The 16,009-nt window shown below is 38.4% G+C and overlaps 2 protein-coding genes across 2 annotated transcripts; one reads left to right on the forward strand and one right to left on the reverse strand.

Moving 5' to 3' along the window:
- The first annotated feature begins 2,330 nt into the window (after positions 1-2,330).
- Positions 2,331-13,230, forward strand: LOC137239318 (trans-1,2-dihydrobenzene-1,2-diol dehydrogenase-like). Its single transcript, XM_067764480.1, has 4 exons — positions 2,331-2,465; positions 12,098-12,389; positions 12,461-12,707; positions 12,980-13,230. Exons 2-4 carry the CDS (start codon positions 12,148-12,150, stop codon positions 13,178-13,180), a joined length of 690 nt encoding a protein of 229 aa, XP_067620581.1. The 5' UTR covers positions 2,331-2,465; positions 12,098-12,147; the 3' UTR covers positions 13,181-13,230.
- A 127-nt stretch (positions 13,231-13,357) lies between these two features.
- LOC137238375 (transcription termination factor 4, mitochondrial-like) lies at positions 13,358-14,650 on the reverse strand. Its single transcript, XM_067763280.1, has 2 exons — positions 14,627-14,650; positions 13,358-14,170 (listed from the first exon to the last, which is right to left on the reverse strand). Exons 1-2 carry the CDS (start codon positions 14,648-14,650, stop codon positions 13,358-13,360), a joined length of 837 nt encoding a protein of 278 aa, XP_067619381.1.
- Between the last annotated feature and the right edge of the window lie 1,359 nt (positions 14,651-16,009).

Consider the following 16,009-nt stretch of genomic DNA (forward strand, 5'->3'; position numbering starts at 1 on the left):
GTTTGTAAATGGTGCTCAAACGAAGCTGGTACACTGTATGATGTAAATGAGTCAGAGCGTGAAAGCCTACTCAAGTTCCATGATGGAACTTATATTGCAAAAACACTTGGCCTTGTCTGGGACCCAAAGACAGACTATTTTTTATTCTCCTTTTCGCCTATAATACACAGCTCACGCAATACGAAACGCGCAATACTTTCGCATATTGCCAAATTTTATGATACGCTTGGTATAGTTTCGCCAGTCATTACAAAGGCAAACATTTTTATGCAAACCCTTTGGAAAACAAAGTTACATAGGGACGAAACCTTGCCACAATCATTGCAAACTTCTTGGACTGATTTTCAAGCAAAATTCGCCCTAGTCAGCAGCATTAAATTTCCTCGTTATGTACTAACTCCTTATTCAACTTGGGAGATTCACGCAATCTGTGACGCGAACTTAGCAGCGTTTGGTGTCTGCGTTTATATTCGTTCAAAATGTCACGGTGTTTTGAAATCTTACTTGCTTTGTGCAAAGTCGAGAGTCTCACCCCTAAAGAGTATAACTGTTCCTAAGTTAAAATCGTGTGCAGTCTTATTGCTTGCGGAACTCGTGTCACCCATATCGCAAGATTTTCCACATCCTCATAGGGTTCATTGCTGGTCAGACTCAATGGTTACTCTATCCTGGCTTCGAGAGGAACCGTCAAATTTTAACATTTTTGTATCGAATAGAGTAAGCCAGATACAATATTTAACAGACGAGTTCAAGGCGCTACGATCTAATGAGGAACTCAATTCATCAAGCAAGCTTAAATCTTTAAATCCATTCCAGACAATTAGGTTTGGGGAAGCAATATTTTGCGCTAGCAACCTGAAGGGTTGCGCTACACACCCCTTGAATCTGGTATTTTAGTAGCCTCTTACGGCAGGCATACCTACAGCGGGTATATGCTTACCCCCTTACCCGCTGGGGGTATCTTACCACGTCATCATTTCTGGCAGCCCTCAAACGCTTCATTTGTACAAGAGGCAAACCGCACACCATTTGGTCAGATAATGCAACGAACTTTGTTGGTGCCAAAAATGAGCTGCAAGAATTAAGACAACTGTTTTCAAACAACTCACATAAGACAGAAATAATCAATGAGTGCCTCTCGGAAGGCATCGCGTGGAAATTTATTCCACCTTTATCTCCCCATTTCGGCGGATTATGGGAGGCTGCGGATAAGTCAGCGAAATACCACTTTTTACGTACCGTTGGTTTATCAATTTTAACATCTGAAGAGCTCCGAACCCTTTTGTGTGAAATCGGAGCGATAATTAATTCTCGTCCACTTTGTCCCATTTCAGAAAATCCAGACGATTTGAACGTGCTCACACCAGCTCATTTCCTCATAGGCGCTCCATTTACGAGCATAATTGAACCAGACGTAACCAGTGTGGAAATCAGTCGTTTAAACCGATGGCAGCGCATGTGTCATATGCAACAGGTATTTTGGAAAAAGTGGGGCACCTCATACCTCTCACTCTTGCAAGAAAGGGTCAAGTGGTGAAAATCAAACGAAGGCATTCAGACTGGAAATATGGTCATTTTAAAAAACGAAAACCTTCCATCCATGAAATGGCGACTAGGGCGTGTGAAAAATTTGATTCGCGGCGCTGATGGTGTGGTTCGTGTTATAATGATTAAAACTGCCAACGGACTAGTTAAGCGAAGAGTAAAAAAATTGCTGTGCTTCCCATTGAGACTGATGCAGTTGAAAGCTTAAACCTTCCAACGGGGGGAGGATGTTCAGAGCAATCCCTATATTCCAAACAGCACTAATTTCTTATTTCGTTTACATCACTAAATGGGATGATAATATGCCTAAAGCCCCCATTACTGATACTTAGCATAGACTTGACTTGACTTGGCGTAAACTTGGCAACTTAGCCACGGTTATACTCCACTTGGCGCATACAATCTGGCATTATAATCAGCGGTGAAATTTATTTTTAAATAAATGTCAATTTGTATGACCAAATGTCAAAATGAAATGGAAACATACACATGGCATCTCAAAATGTAAACGTCACTCAGAACTTACATAGAAAATCAAAATTCAACAGACTTCTAAGTCAAGTTAAGTGTTGCTAAGTTTTGAGTAATCACCCAGCAAAAATCTAGTGACCAAAGATGGCGACCAACAACAAAATATCCCACATTGTTCCACAATTGTTAGTATGGCAGAATTAGATGGCCTAATTGAAATGCCCGATACATATATGCTTGCCTTTTCTTACATGCTATGTAACCTCAAATACGTCACAAAAATTTTCTGCGAATCCGCCATTTGTTATTTTCAGCTTGAAACGCAACAGCAGAGTAATAAAAAATTAATTAACAAATAATTTCGGATATAATAAAAACTAAATTTAAATTAATTGTTGTGTGCGCTACGGTATTTGCATTTATATTTTCCACAAAGGAACCAAAATCAAGTGAGTTTTAATGGATGTAGGTTATTGCATTTTTGGTAGCATCTGCGTAGAGTGAATAATTCAATTCGTGCATGCAATTTCTTTTGTGATTGTGGAAAAGATGTTGTGGAGAAAATGTTTCAATTTATGTTGTATTTTAATGCATGTTTATTGGAAAGCCAAGAAAAAATTGTCGCTCAGCATCAGGTGGGGTAATTGTTTTTGTATATAAATGAACATTGCGAAAAATGTGACTATCGCTGCTTTGATGAAGGTGGTCGTTGCGAATATTTTTCCCTATGGTAATAGTCTAGTTGAGGGGTGGACTTTTAATTCGCTACCAAAAATAACGAGAGAGGTGTCAGAAGACGCGTATCAATTTCGAGAACAATAACTCGAAGGCGGAAAGTAAAAATTTTATCTTGGCGGAGATATTTGCAGTTGAAGTTGGTGATTTTCATGTGGTTGTTGTTGTGTTCATGCCCACAAAAAAAATTGTGCATCACCGTGGCGGTAGCCACGGTTATACCACACACCCGGACTTGGCATGGCGTAGCCCAGGGTTATTTTTTTATAAGCGCGGCCGAAGGCCGCCAACGCAGAAAGGTGTTTTGCGCAAAAATACTATGGATTCCACCCCCCGTTACGGAGGTACCCGTGGGTCAATCAAGGTGGTGATTGCAATATTTCTAAGAATTCCAAAATAGGAATTAAGTTTAAAGGAACTTTACCACCAAAAAGTCCCATCGTGATTTCGTCGACCACATTTCACATGTTGATCCTATCGACGGGGTAGTTTTCATCGATCCCGAAAAAAGATCGCAAGGTGTTTGGACAAGTACTTGCCGCTTTCAGATATGGACGTGAGGATTTGGACCTGCTTGGTCTGACATTTCGTAAAGACTTGTATTTAGCGCATGAGCAAATATATCCGCCACAACAAACTGAACGTTTGAAGTTCCTCCTTATTGTCCAGTTTCTGTGTCACTACAACCCGCGCCTGGCGATACGGGTAAATCTTTTGGCGTTGACTATCAGTTAAAAGCCTTTGTTGGTAAGTATAATTAACAGTAACCAATAGCTACATTGTAAAAAAAATAATGCACAAGTATATTAAAAAAATACTATTTGGAGCCTGAGAATCAGATTCACTTGGGCAAATCATGAGAGTGGTATTCGTGTACCATTTTCAGTTGTTTCCATTTTTTCAAATATATAATTTGTTTAAATCATAGGGTAATTCTTTACTTTAGCTCACAACTGCTAAAACTCGTGCAAAATTATCGGTAGGGGTGTCAAAAGACGTGCTTTGGGCCCAGGGTCACAAATTAGAAAATTTTCATGCGGTTGTTGTAATTTTGATGATTTTGTTGAACCCACAAGAAAAGCTGGGTAAAAGTGTTTTGCGCAGATATAGTTTTGGTCTCCAAACGGGTGTTGGACCCACCCAGGAAAGGTGTTCTGCGCAAAATTACTTTGGATCCCACCCCCGGTTTCGGAACTCCCCAGGGCCATTTTTCGGTTTTGGAAATATCTTTTGACAGAAACTAATTATTTAATTTCCGCTTTCGGATTCGTGGTCCTGGGTTCATAACGCGTTTTTGACACCTCACAATATTTTTGGACGAGTTTTAGCAGTTATGAGCTAAAGTAAAGAATTACCATAGCTTCTCCAAACCCAATTGTCAACCTCACCTATTTATTTATTTATTTATTTATTTATTTATCAGTCTACAAATTAGACAATTATACAGACCAAATATACCGACACTTAAATCTCAGATGTAATACACGATATAAACAACATAAGCAGTCATCAATTTTAAAGCAATATTTAAACAGTATTGAATTAAACGCTTGACAATTTCAATTAAAAAATTAGAAGTACGCAAAAGATAAAATGTTGAAAATGTGTTAAAATGTGCTCATGAAGGAGCTAGTAAATAATAATTTATGAAATTGACAATAAAGAAAATTAATAGTAGGTAAAATATATACAGAATAGAATTTATACAGAGTAAATTTGATTGCATACATATAAAAATAATGATCACAACGCAATTTTGCAAAAAAGTTTCAAACTGGTACTTCAAATTTGAAACAGAGGGTTGAACAGTATATCACGGTTTAGCGTTCTTTGCTTCATTTCGAATTACAAATTTAATGTAGTTAAAAGGTATTTTTTAATACCAAGAAACGAGTCGCAGACGTCTAAATTTTTACAGTGTTTATTAAAATCACGACATAAACAGTGAAGTGGTTCGTGCATTTCATAATTCGACCTGCATGTAGCTACAAAAATTGATTGAAAATGTCTAGATGGCCTAATAGGAACGTTACACTTAATTTCACCAAGCAAAAATGGACTATTAATGACCATCTTATTAATTTAACAATAAATAAGACACCAAGCATCTCCCTGCGGCTCTGCAATGTAGGTAGCTGTATTAGTTTTAACCGGCTGCAATAGGGGGGAAGATTTTTAGAAGGATCCCATGGTAAGTGTTTTAAAGCGAAAAGCAAAAATTGTTTCTGAACCGATTCCAGCTTGTCAGAATGAACCTGATAACGCGGATTCCAAATTATTGAAGCATATTCCAAAGTAGGTCTGACCAATGTGGTAAAAAGAGTTTTTGTAACGTATGGGTCATTAAATTCTTTAGACCAACGTTTAACGAAAGCCAAAGTACATTTCGCGCTATTCACGCAAGATTCAATATGAAGTTTAAAATCGAGTTTCGGGTCCATTGTAACGCCTAAATCAATAAAATTAGTAACTTGCTTGATTACATAGTCGCCAATGACATAATCATGGGATTGGAAAGACTTCCTTGTAAAACACATGAACTTACATTTAGGTAGGTTTAGTGACATGGCGTTTACATTACACCAGTCACCAAGACTATTCAGATCAGCCTGAAGACATGCCCTATCCACGGGTGAACGGATGGGCATTACAAGTTTGACATCATCAGCGTACATCAACGGCTTACAGCTCTTCAGAACACTAGGAAGGTCATTAATGAACAACAGGAACAAAACCGGACCAAGATGGCTGCCTTGGGGAACACCAGAAGTTACGTTTATGAACCGAGACCAACAATTATTAAATATAACTGTTTTTTTTCTTTCCCTCACATAAGAAGAAACCCAAGATAAAAGCAAAGGAGGAAATCCTAACTGATCAAGTTTGAATAAAAGTATAGAATGATAAACTTTATCAAATGCCTTACTAAAATCAGTATAAATAACATCAACTTCACAATTAGTCTTAAAACTTTTGGATACAAAGGTTGTAAACTCGAGCAAGTTGGGCACCGTTGATTTGCCCTTGCAAAAGCCGTGTTGTGAAAAGTCAATTAATGAAGATACTTTAAAAGCAATCTGTTTTGTGATAATCAATTCAAATAGCTTAGGAATAGTCTTGAGTTTGGCTATTCCTCTATAATTTATAACCCACGTTCTGCTTCCATTATTATGCAGTGGTATAATGAATGATTCTTTCCACTTCTTGGGGAATACCCCTTGCTTCAGGGACGCATTAAACAAACAGGTTAGAGGTCGATACAAGTATCGAGCACAAGATTTCAGCACTACCGAAGGAATATGATCCGGACCACTAGAGTAAGAAATTTTTAGATTTTCCAGATGAGTTAAAACATCATCAGTACATATATATGGGAATGCCTGGGAATCCGGAGACAATCTGAAAGGATAATTCGATGGCGGGTAATCATAGGTGTTTGAATAATTAGATTCGAAGAAATCTGCAAACATGTTAGCAATTTCGAAGCTATCGTTGGAAATCTGATCATTTAGCTTCATTGTAGAAGGAAACCCTTTTATCTTCCTTTTTGAATTAACGAAGCTGTAAAATGACTTAGGATTGACAAAAATTTGGCTTTTAATCCTACTGATATAGTTCTTGTAACAAATTCTGTTCAATGTGTTATATTTGTGACGTAAAATTGAGTAGGCCGCATAGTCAGTCATTGATCCAGAAAGTTTGTAACGTTTGAATGAACGCGTCTTCTGGTTTTTCAGGCGTTTCAATTCTTTAGTGCTCCAAGCCGATGATGATATAGCAGTGGTTTCTGACGTAGGTATAAATTTTTTAAATATTCCGTATAATACATTATTAAAATGGGATATACTGTCATCAATATCCCCATCGTACTCAGGCCAATTTATTCTCGATACTTCGAGTATTACTTTAGACCAATTGGCTTTTCTAAACAGAAATCGGTGAGGGGTCTTTCGCACTACGTTGGAGGAACGCTCAGAAAAATTGTAAGATTCCATAAACATCGCGAGAGCAGGATGATACACATCTTCAGACAGGGCAAGGGGGTCACATCGATTTACAAAACAATTTGAATCTTCTGAGAAAATTAAATCCAAGCATTTACCGAATTTATTCTGAAAGTTGTTAACTTGAAAAAGTCCAACATCTGCAAACTCGTTTAAGAAATCATAGTCGATAGCACGAGAAGAAGTAGGGACTAGCTTCCCATCGATAAGACTCCATGACACACATGGCAGATTAAATCGCCAAGTACAGTGACAGAATCACAGGCCCTGGCAGTACTGCACACAGATTTCACTATTGAGGAATGATTCAAATATAAGGAAATGTCAGATTGTGGGGGAACGTAGTTGGCTATAAAATATTTGTAGGTTCAGGAAAGTTTTACTCTTACACAAAGAAGCTCAGCATCCTCAATGTCAGGAAAATGTAGTTCCTCCGCGGAAAACCTAGTGTGAACGGCAATTAACACACCTCCACCAGCTCTGGCCAGTCGGTCTTTTCTAAACACTTGAAACGAACTCGATAAAACTTCAGCATTAAAACTGTTGGTTTTAGCCAAGTCTCAGTAAAAACGAGTACATCATAAGAACTCTCATGACTCCGCAGAAAAATTTTCGTTAGTTTGGTATTCAACCCCCTAACGTTCTGATAAAGTATACTAAGTGAGATATTATTTACGTTTGATAAGGCATAATTTAAGTTTGTACCACTTCTGGAGTGTTGTCTGGCAAGTTTTTTGGTGCATTTAAAGTAGCGCGGTCACGGTTCGACTTTCTAGTAAACAAATGCACCACAGAGTGCTTCGGCCAGAAAGTAGAATCGAGTACCCTATCAAAAAATGTGTCAGGAACTAAGATTCTGAAACAAGAGATCTCTCTCCCAGACTTAAAATTAAATTTATAAACATTAATATTGCTGTTAAGTTCAACATCAAGCTTTGAGCATACGTAGTTAGATATATTAGCTTCCGTTAGCGATGCGTGGAGCCGTGATACAAAAATGGACCTACGGGGGGGAACAGCAGTCACCTCCCTAGGAGCACCAGTTTCTAAAGCAACCGATTCAGAAACAGGGGCTGTGATTGGGGCTGCGATTACGGTTGTTGTTACAGCAGTCGAATCATTACCAGAATTGGGTTGCATATCAGGAACATTAACAGCATCAGAATCATCAGCATAAACAGAATTAGTGATGTTCCCAACAGCATTCGCTTTGTTTTTTGAAACTGGAGTCTTGTTCTTACTAGACATTGCAATGTTAGCAGCAGCACTGGGGTTAACAGTTGTATTGGGAATATCAGCAGTATTAACAGATACAGGAACATTAACACCATCAGAATCATCCGCATTGACAGAATTAGTGCTGTTCCCAACAGCATTCGCTTTGTTTTTTGAAGCTGGAGTCTTCTTCTTACTAGACATTGCAAAGTTAGCAGCAGCACTGGGGATAACAGTTGTATTGAGAATATCATCAGTATTAACAGGTGCTGTCAATCGTTTAGCATAAGACATTTGTGTATTGAAATCATGCGAGGGGGTGGCTGAGTGTACGCAAAAAGGCTCACTATTGTTATCAACAGAAATTGGACTTGCATAAAAAGGTGATCGGGGGAGCAAGTGGCAATGTATACATGGCTGCATTAGTGTAGGTGAAATCGATAGAGTATAAGGTTTGAGCACGCAACTAACATTACCACTACTCAACGAGTTCGGATTAGTGATAGAGGTAACAACATTTTTTATTTTATTTATGCCATCAGCCATCACCTCCACACACCTTTCATTGTTTTTGTTAGAGTCGTCTTCATTATATTTAAAATGTTTTTTGATGACACTTTTCATATCAGCCATCTCCGCAAACAAATTCTTAAATTTAAGGTCCAAGGCAAGCATTGTGGACTGCATTTTAGCTTTATGGGATGCCAACACAGCGTCATAGGCGTTACAAAGCTTGCCGTAGGCGTTTAGACAATCCGCGCACATATAACTTAGGTGGCGGTTCTTCATAAGCAAATTCACGTCGTACTCTGAAAAGTTGCCTTCACAGCAAGAACGATGGTAGACTTTCTTGCAAAAGCCACCACAAAGCACAATAAGGGTATCCGAACGCGAAAAATGCTTGTCACACTTGGCACAATATTTATCCATTACACCAGATATCGTAATAGGTAAAATAAATAAATAAAAACTGGACGAAAAGAATAAAAAACAGGCGCGTCCTGTTTCATTAACAGCAGAGGCTCTGCGAACCCGAACTCCTAGCCTAGAAGGTCGCATGTGGCCATAACAAATCGTTCCCGAGATGGTCGGGCCTGGTACCGGAACGTACCGGATCTGCATCCGGCAGAGGATCATCAACATCGATAACACTCCCCAAGGATTGGCCTCGCGTAGGTGAGTTGCGGAAGCTTTGAATGGGTTGCCAGCGCAATTTTTAGCTTCTCCAACCCAATTGTCAACCTCACCTACCCCTGGCGAACCACGTTTCTTTAGCATCCGAGGCATTGGCGACCCCAAGTTCCTCATAGACAGTAGAGCGTGACCGAACAAAATTTATTAGACATAATACTAATATAGAGGTGTATAGGGTGTCAATGTAGGTCTACAAGTCTATAAAATATAGAAAATAAGGTAATGGAACCAAAAACTCCATATTTACACGAAGCCTAAAATAAAGGGTCTCTATTATACCTACTTTTGGGCCGATAGTCAAATGTATGTACAATAATTATAAATGTGATTAATAAACCAAGCTATCCAATTTAAAAAATATATCCGCTCAAACCTCTTAAAATTTTAACTATAGACATAAAATAATGTTTAAATTTTTCATATTCAGCCCAATTCTAAACAAAAATTCCGTGCGAGTTTTTTTCCCTTCTCCCATTCCTCGTATTCAGAGCTGGGTAAATTCAATTCCATTACATTACCCAATACATTCCTCAGTAATTGGAAAAAGTAATCAATTCCTTTCCTCCACAGCAAAGGAATTGATTACATTTCAATTCCTCAAAAAAAAAAAAAAAATACCAAAAGTAATTTCGTTTTTTTTGAGACTCGAGTACAAAAAATTGTTTGTTTTTTTATAACTTTTAAACTCAAATCTGCAACTGTTTTCCGCGAATCGATCCGCACTCCCCCCGCAGAGCTTCCTTAGGTCAAGAAGGTTTAATGTGGTCATCTTATATCGTTCCCGAGGTGGTCGGGCTTGTACCTTATTAGCGGTTGTTACCGGAACGAACCTGATCTATATTTGGAAAAGAACCACCAACATCGATAAGACTCTATAAAACGTTCAGGTTGTGTCTTTATCAAAATGGATATCTTAAAGGGAACTAAAACGGGGTGTGGGCCGACGACCATTTCATATATTTTCATACTGAACTCAACAATGTGCAAAGTCTTATTACGCGATGATCTTTTAAAACTCATTTCATACAGAAATGTGATCACACTTTGTTTATATGTATTTATTGGGAACCTCTTAATAAGCTTGAATATTATAGTTGTGGCGGCTTTTGAGTGATGGTTAAAAAACTAGTTTATGAATTCCCATTGCTTCGGTTTATCGGCATTATTTATCGCCGATGGCTGCAAAATAATGGCCACAGACCCAAAGCTCACAGATCAATGAGCTTTGCAACAGAATAAACGGCTACCTCCCTGATCTCTCCAGTTTTTTCGCCTCGCGAAACCTGGCATTATCACCGACTAAATCTTCCGCGACCTTATTTACAACTTGGACGTCCCAAATGTCGACCATTTTGAACATCCACGTCGATGGCACTACGCTACCGACTGTCCTACACCCCAAAATCTTGGGTGTAACGTTTGATCAGGATCTACGTTTTGGTGAGCATGCAGCCGAAATTATACCGAAAATCCAGAGCCGTAATAAAATCCTCTAATCCCTTGCTGGCAGTACTTGGTGAAAAGACAAAGAAACGCTCATTACCACATACAAAGCAATTGGCCAGCCGATTGCATGCTACGCATCCCCTATATGGTCGCCAAGCCTAAAAACTACTCACTGGAAGAAGCTACAGGACTGCCAAAATACTGCTCTCAGAACCGCCAGGGGCTGTCTTCGTATGTCCCCAGAACACCGTCTACATAATGAGGCGAGAATACTCCCCATCAGGGAGAGAAATGAGATGCTAACCAAGCAGTTCCTGTTGTATACCCAGAAACCTGGGCAACCCAACAGACATCTGATTGATGAGCCAACACCGCCTAGGAGCTTAAGGAGTCATCTCCGTAAGCATTATGAGGAAATACAGCACCTGGCAACTCAGCCGTATGAAGCAAAAAAACACATGCAGGTCCTCAGTGAACTCCACAAGTCGGACCTTTATGCCAGGAATTGCCCAGTGAATCCAGTACTCAAAGAACAGTATACATATACTCCCCAGGGAAACGCGAGTCACTCTAGCTCAACTTCGTTCTGGATACTGTAACAGGTTAAACTCTTACCTATCCAGAATCAACCCCGACATACAAAATGGTTTCCCTGCTTGCAATGTGTCCCCACATGACACCAACCATATCTTCAATTGTAATGTGGAACCACAACGCCTCTAAAACCCCTCTCATTATGGTGCACCCCTGTTGAAACAGCAAGTTTCCTTGATGACAATTTGTGATCGGTCGCACCTATTTGGTGGGGCGAAGCACTGCTACAACAACAACATGTCTGTTGGGATGACCAGGTTTCTGGGAATTCAACAGGAATTGTTTGGTTAGCATCTCATTTCTCTCCCTAATTAAGAGTATTCTCGCCTCATTATGTAGATGGTGTTCTGGGGACATAAGAAGACAGCCCGTGACGGTTCTGAGAGCAGTATTTTGGCATTGGCCGCTCGGTTGTGCTACCTCAGCTTTCGAAGGAATTCATGCCATAAACGTCTGGAGAACTCCCTTTGAACTGCCTCTTAACCTCACGACTTTCTTATGTGTCAATGTCGTGTGGTGCTGGATGTTTCAATTTACTACGAATGTGCATTTTAACATAAAGAACATCTCGATAGATGGGCCTGAAGTTTTATTTATGCTTGATCGATCTCCCAATTTGTGAGGACTCATTGTCCTGAAATTTCAATAAAAATTTGGAAGCAATCTCTCAGAGGCCTATTCCTTTCCACCCCCACTTAATTTAACTACAATCTTGTTGGTGTAATTCAGGCGCTTCTCATTCAACACTTGAACTAACTATTTCTGTCAGATAAATTGCCGGTTAACGTAAACCAAGCATTGAACAAAAGTGGTATGGTCACAAAAATATGCATGTCAGAAACCTCTTCCCGTTATTTACCTTCATGTATCAACTATAGTCTCTTTCATTCTAGATGTTGTCTACATTTCATTACTAAACCCTTTTCACTTGGAAATAAGTCGCATGATGCTGGACCATGGCAAGCATGTACTCTGTGAGAAACCACTTTGTATGAATGAGGATCAAACGTTGCAATTGATAGGACATTCGCATAGCAAAGGCTGTTTCCTTATGGAGGGAATTTGGTCACGTTGTGTACCCGTATATCAATACATACGCAAACAGATCGAGAGCAACGCCCTGGGTGAGGTGCTCAATGTTAATTGCACATTCGGTTTGCCAATGGAAAAAGTCGGCCGTGTAATGTAAGTGATGTATGAGTGGATGAGTAAATCATTTACTTATTACTTATCTCTGAATTTGTATTTCCTCTTAGGCGGCGCAGTCTTGGTGGTGGTGTTACACTTGAATTGGGTGTCTATGCTTTACAGTTCGCATTGTGGATATTCGGCTATTTCCCACAAAATATCATGGCTAATGGTACATTGAATAAGGATGGTGTTGATGAAGAAGCTAATATTGTGCTACATTATGGACCTGATCAGAAAGCTGAACTAATGTTTAGCAGTCTGAAACGATTCGATAATAAAGCAATTATAAAAGGAACCGATGGCACTATGACTGTTAGTATAATTTATAGTCGTAAACATATCGTCGGTGAAAGTTCCAAACAGCTGTTCTTGGTCATGTGTTCTTTGAAGATTTGAGGTGGTTATATCAGTTCGCCTCCAAGACTGTCGGCTTACTACCGGGCGCATGGCATTTCTTCCACTTTTTGGTATTAAGATCCCTCTATAGTGAAAACCGTTTTATATGTGGTTTGAACTTTCAAAGACGATATAAAAAACGTTTATACATAAATTAATATGAGCTATGGAATTTTCAATGAAACTAGGTGCCGGACTATTGGTGTCCTGTGAAAATTATAGATGTAAATGGTGAAGAAAAAGAATTTCCATTGCCAAAAAGTGATTTATCAACATATTTTCCCAATCGCTTAGCGCTGAGTTTTGAAGCAGAAGAGGTAAGTCATTGCATTTTAGAGCACAAAGCACAAAGTGATTTACTTGATCATAAAGAAAGTTTGGCATTGTAATATATTGAGGATCAAATTCGTAGACAATTGGGCGTTACTTACGCAGAGGATAAAACAAATTTGTGCAAATCGTTCGAATAAGAAATTTACATCGGAATTTTAAAACAATTGTTTTTTTTTTGTTTTAATTAAATTAATATATGTAACATATAACTAACGAAAATATCTACGAGCTTTTCAATGCTTTTTATACCTGCGTACTAGCTGCATATCCTCATCTTCGTATTCATCATCCTGTTTTTGTTTCAATTCCCGTGCGTACAACTCTTTAAATGCTTCAAATTCAGCAAGTGTAACATGGCACACCTTAGTTGCAAATGCATTGTCCGATTTATTGGTTATTTGATATAAAAGTGGATTCTTAGTTGGCTCATCTGGATCTACTTTAAGTGGTCTTGGTTTGAATAGACCCAGTCTTTCAAGAAAGACATGGCGGCAACGTATCTCCTCTAATGGCTTAGATAACGCTTCTGATTTTATTATTTCAGGTATTTCCACACGCATTGCCTCTTTCAAGTACATCACCTTTTCTTCGACACGTAGCTCTGACTGTTCAAGTAAATCCGGACAATTCATTAACAATTTCCAAACATTTTTGCTAGTGCCAGCAAATGATTTCAAATAACCAATATGTTTACGTAAACCCATGTTTTCGTTCAAATCTAAAAGTTCTGGATATTTTGTTAGAAGTAAAAACATTAGCTTCTCGGTGAATTGAAAGCTGCGCCAAAATTCCATTGCATCAACTAGACGTTGTGTCAGACGTGCAAACACCTCCGGATTACCGGTTGCAATGCGCAGGAAATTGCTCGTATTGACACCGTGATTCATGAGTGTTTCATGTACATTACGCCATTGTGCCGGGGACACTCTAGCCAACAAAGGATTCACTCTCACAGCTTCGTCTATGTGCGCTTGATCCAATAGTGTTTCATCATCGAGCACTGTGCTCACCGTACTTGGTGTTGATAGCTGTTGGTCATTTATGAACTAAATTAAAAATATTCAGTAACTCGTTAATTTTAATCTTACTTACTGTCTTCTGTGAAGCAACGGCACATATTTATTGGAATTTGTTAAAAATGTCCGCAACATTATGAAAGCTATAGGAACCTCGGTTCAAAACAAATAGAACAGCTGATTGCGGTGATGTGATGCCGTACTGTAAATGGCCTCGTCAAAATGGCTGCGTCACAATCGGCGCTTTCAGGAAACTTGAGTTGAGCAACAATGCAAAGAGGATAAATAAAATAAGAGCCACCAGTCTGCTACGAGTGGCGAGTAACTCCCAGAAATCAAAAAATATATGCCGAATTTTTTCTAAGAGGGACATTTTTGAATTGTCTCGCATTTATTCCTACAGTGTAGGCACTTTATGCAACTGTGATTTTTGGAAAGAGAATTAATTAGTTAATTAAATACAGGCGGAAAAATAAACGCAAATACCCCACGAAAATAGTTAGAAGACATTTTATGCACATCTCGCCCACAAAATCCAGCGACTACCTCTTAGAAAACATTGAGCATATGGCTGCGAGTAACGAGTGACGTTTCTTCATAATTTATCCTTTTTGCTTTGGCTTTTTACGTTTATCGCGTCAACTAAAGCTGCAAACATTGGTGCTTTATCGGTAACCGTATCGGTAATCTTATAACAGCTGATTGGACCAACCTTATGAGAATCAATGCAATCAATTATTGGTGCCGCTAAGGTCGTAACCGTATCGTAGCCAACCAATTGGTTTTTGGTTTACCGTCGTAACAATAAACAGCTGATTACGTTAGGGATACGACTACATCATCGATGTAGCACAATACAGCGCGTCCTTTCACTCCTCCTGAAATACAACGAGTACCGTTTTGAATAATGCGGCTACTTCCTTAACCAACGAAGGAACATTCCCTACAACAAACGAAAATATAATGGCGATACTACAAACAATATTACAGAAGCATATCGACCTGGAATTTAGATTGACTAAGATTGAAGAAAAGGTGCATAGTGAAATATTGAACTGTTATTTGTGAAACCCTAGTAATTGTAGCCGCAATACCTTGATTCTCTTTAATTATTATTTATGCTATAATTTCAGCTTCCAGAATTGGCAGAAGTCATGGCTCAACATAAAGTTATGCGTGACTCAAAAGTTCTGATTAAGAAAACGCACAAAATAGTATGCCGTATCAGCGGAGAAACGAAAAATGATACTCACACCGAGCTCTCTATCGTTATGCCACTAACATCGTTGGATTCAGTTTATGACATTGAGAAAAAGTTGGACTCAGATGATTATCAAGAATCAATGGTATTTTTGAATATTTTTAATTGTATTTCATAACATAAATTGGTGGTTTTCATTTAGAAATCATATATCTTTAAACAAAGGCGGTATCTGACCAATAAATCCCGCTCTGCAACAGCATAAACCTACATACAACAAACGAACAAGACACACTGAAATAATCTTGATTAAAAACTATATAAGAACCTAATAATTCTAAGTTTTTTTCCTACGTTCCTATTCTAAGGTTTTTATGCCTAATTAAAATAATATTCAACAATCGCACAAAGTTTGCAAAGAATTTTAAAGCAATTTAATTGCAACGAATTTGTCTATAATTTTTAACCAAAAATTTATAAACTAGATGTATAAGAAATAAGTATTTTGAATATAAATATTTTTGATGAACTTAACTGAAATAATTCTAAGTTTTTTCCTACGTTACTAATCTAAGCTTTTTATGCTCTAATTAAAATAATATTCAAAAATCGCACAAAGTTTGCAAAGATTTTTAAAGCAATTTAAATTCAATGTATAACAAAAAAGT

Source organism: Eurosta solidaginis, chromosome 1 (assembly GCF_040869045.1).
Source record: "Eurosta solidaginis isolate ZX-2024a chromosome 1, ASM4086904v1, whole genome shotgun sequence".
Lineage (NCBI taxonomy): Eukaryota > Metazoa > Arthropoda > Insecta > Diptera > Tephritidae > Eurosta > Eurosta solidaginis.

What these genes read in the sequence shown, in the direction of transcription:
- LOC137239318 (XM_067764480.1), top strand. Translation starts at nt 12,148, where the DNA reads ATGATGCTGGACCATGGCAAGCATGTACTCTGTGAGAAACCACTTTGT. An exon ending in GAAAAAGTCGGCCGTGTAAT is followed by an intron (nt 12,390 to 12,460) that starts GTAAGTGATGTA and finishes ATTTCCTCTTAG; the next exon opens with GCGGCGCAGTCTTGGTGGTG. An exon ending in GAACCGATGGCACTATGACT is followed by an intron (nt 12,708 to 12,979) that starts GTTAGTATAATT and finishes CAATGAAACTAG; the next exon opens with GTGCCGGACTATTGGTGTCC.
- LOC137238375 (XM_067763280.1), bottom strand. Translation starts at nt 14,650, where the DNA reads ATGTCTTCTAACTATTTTCGTGGG. An exon ending in CTTCTAACTATTTTCGTGGG is followed by an intron (nt 14,171 to 14,626) that starts GTATTTGCGTTT and finishes TTTTTAATTTAG; the next exon opens with TTCATAAATGACCAACAGCT.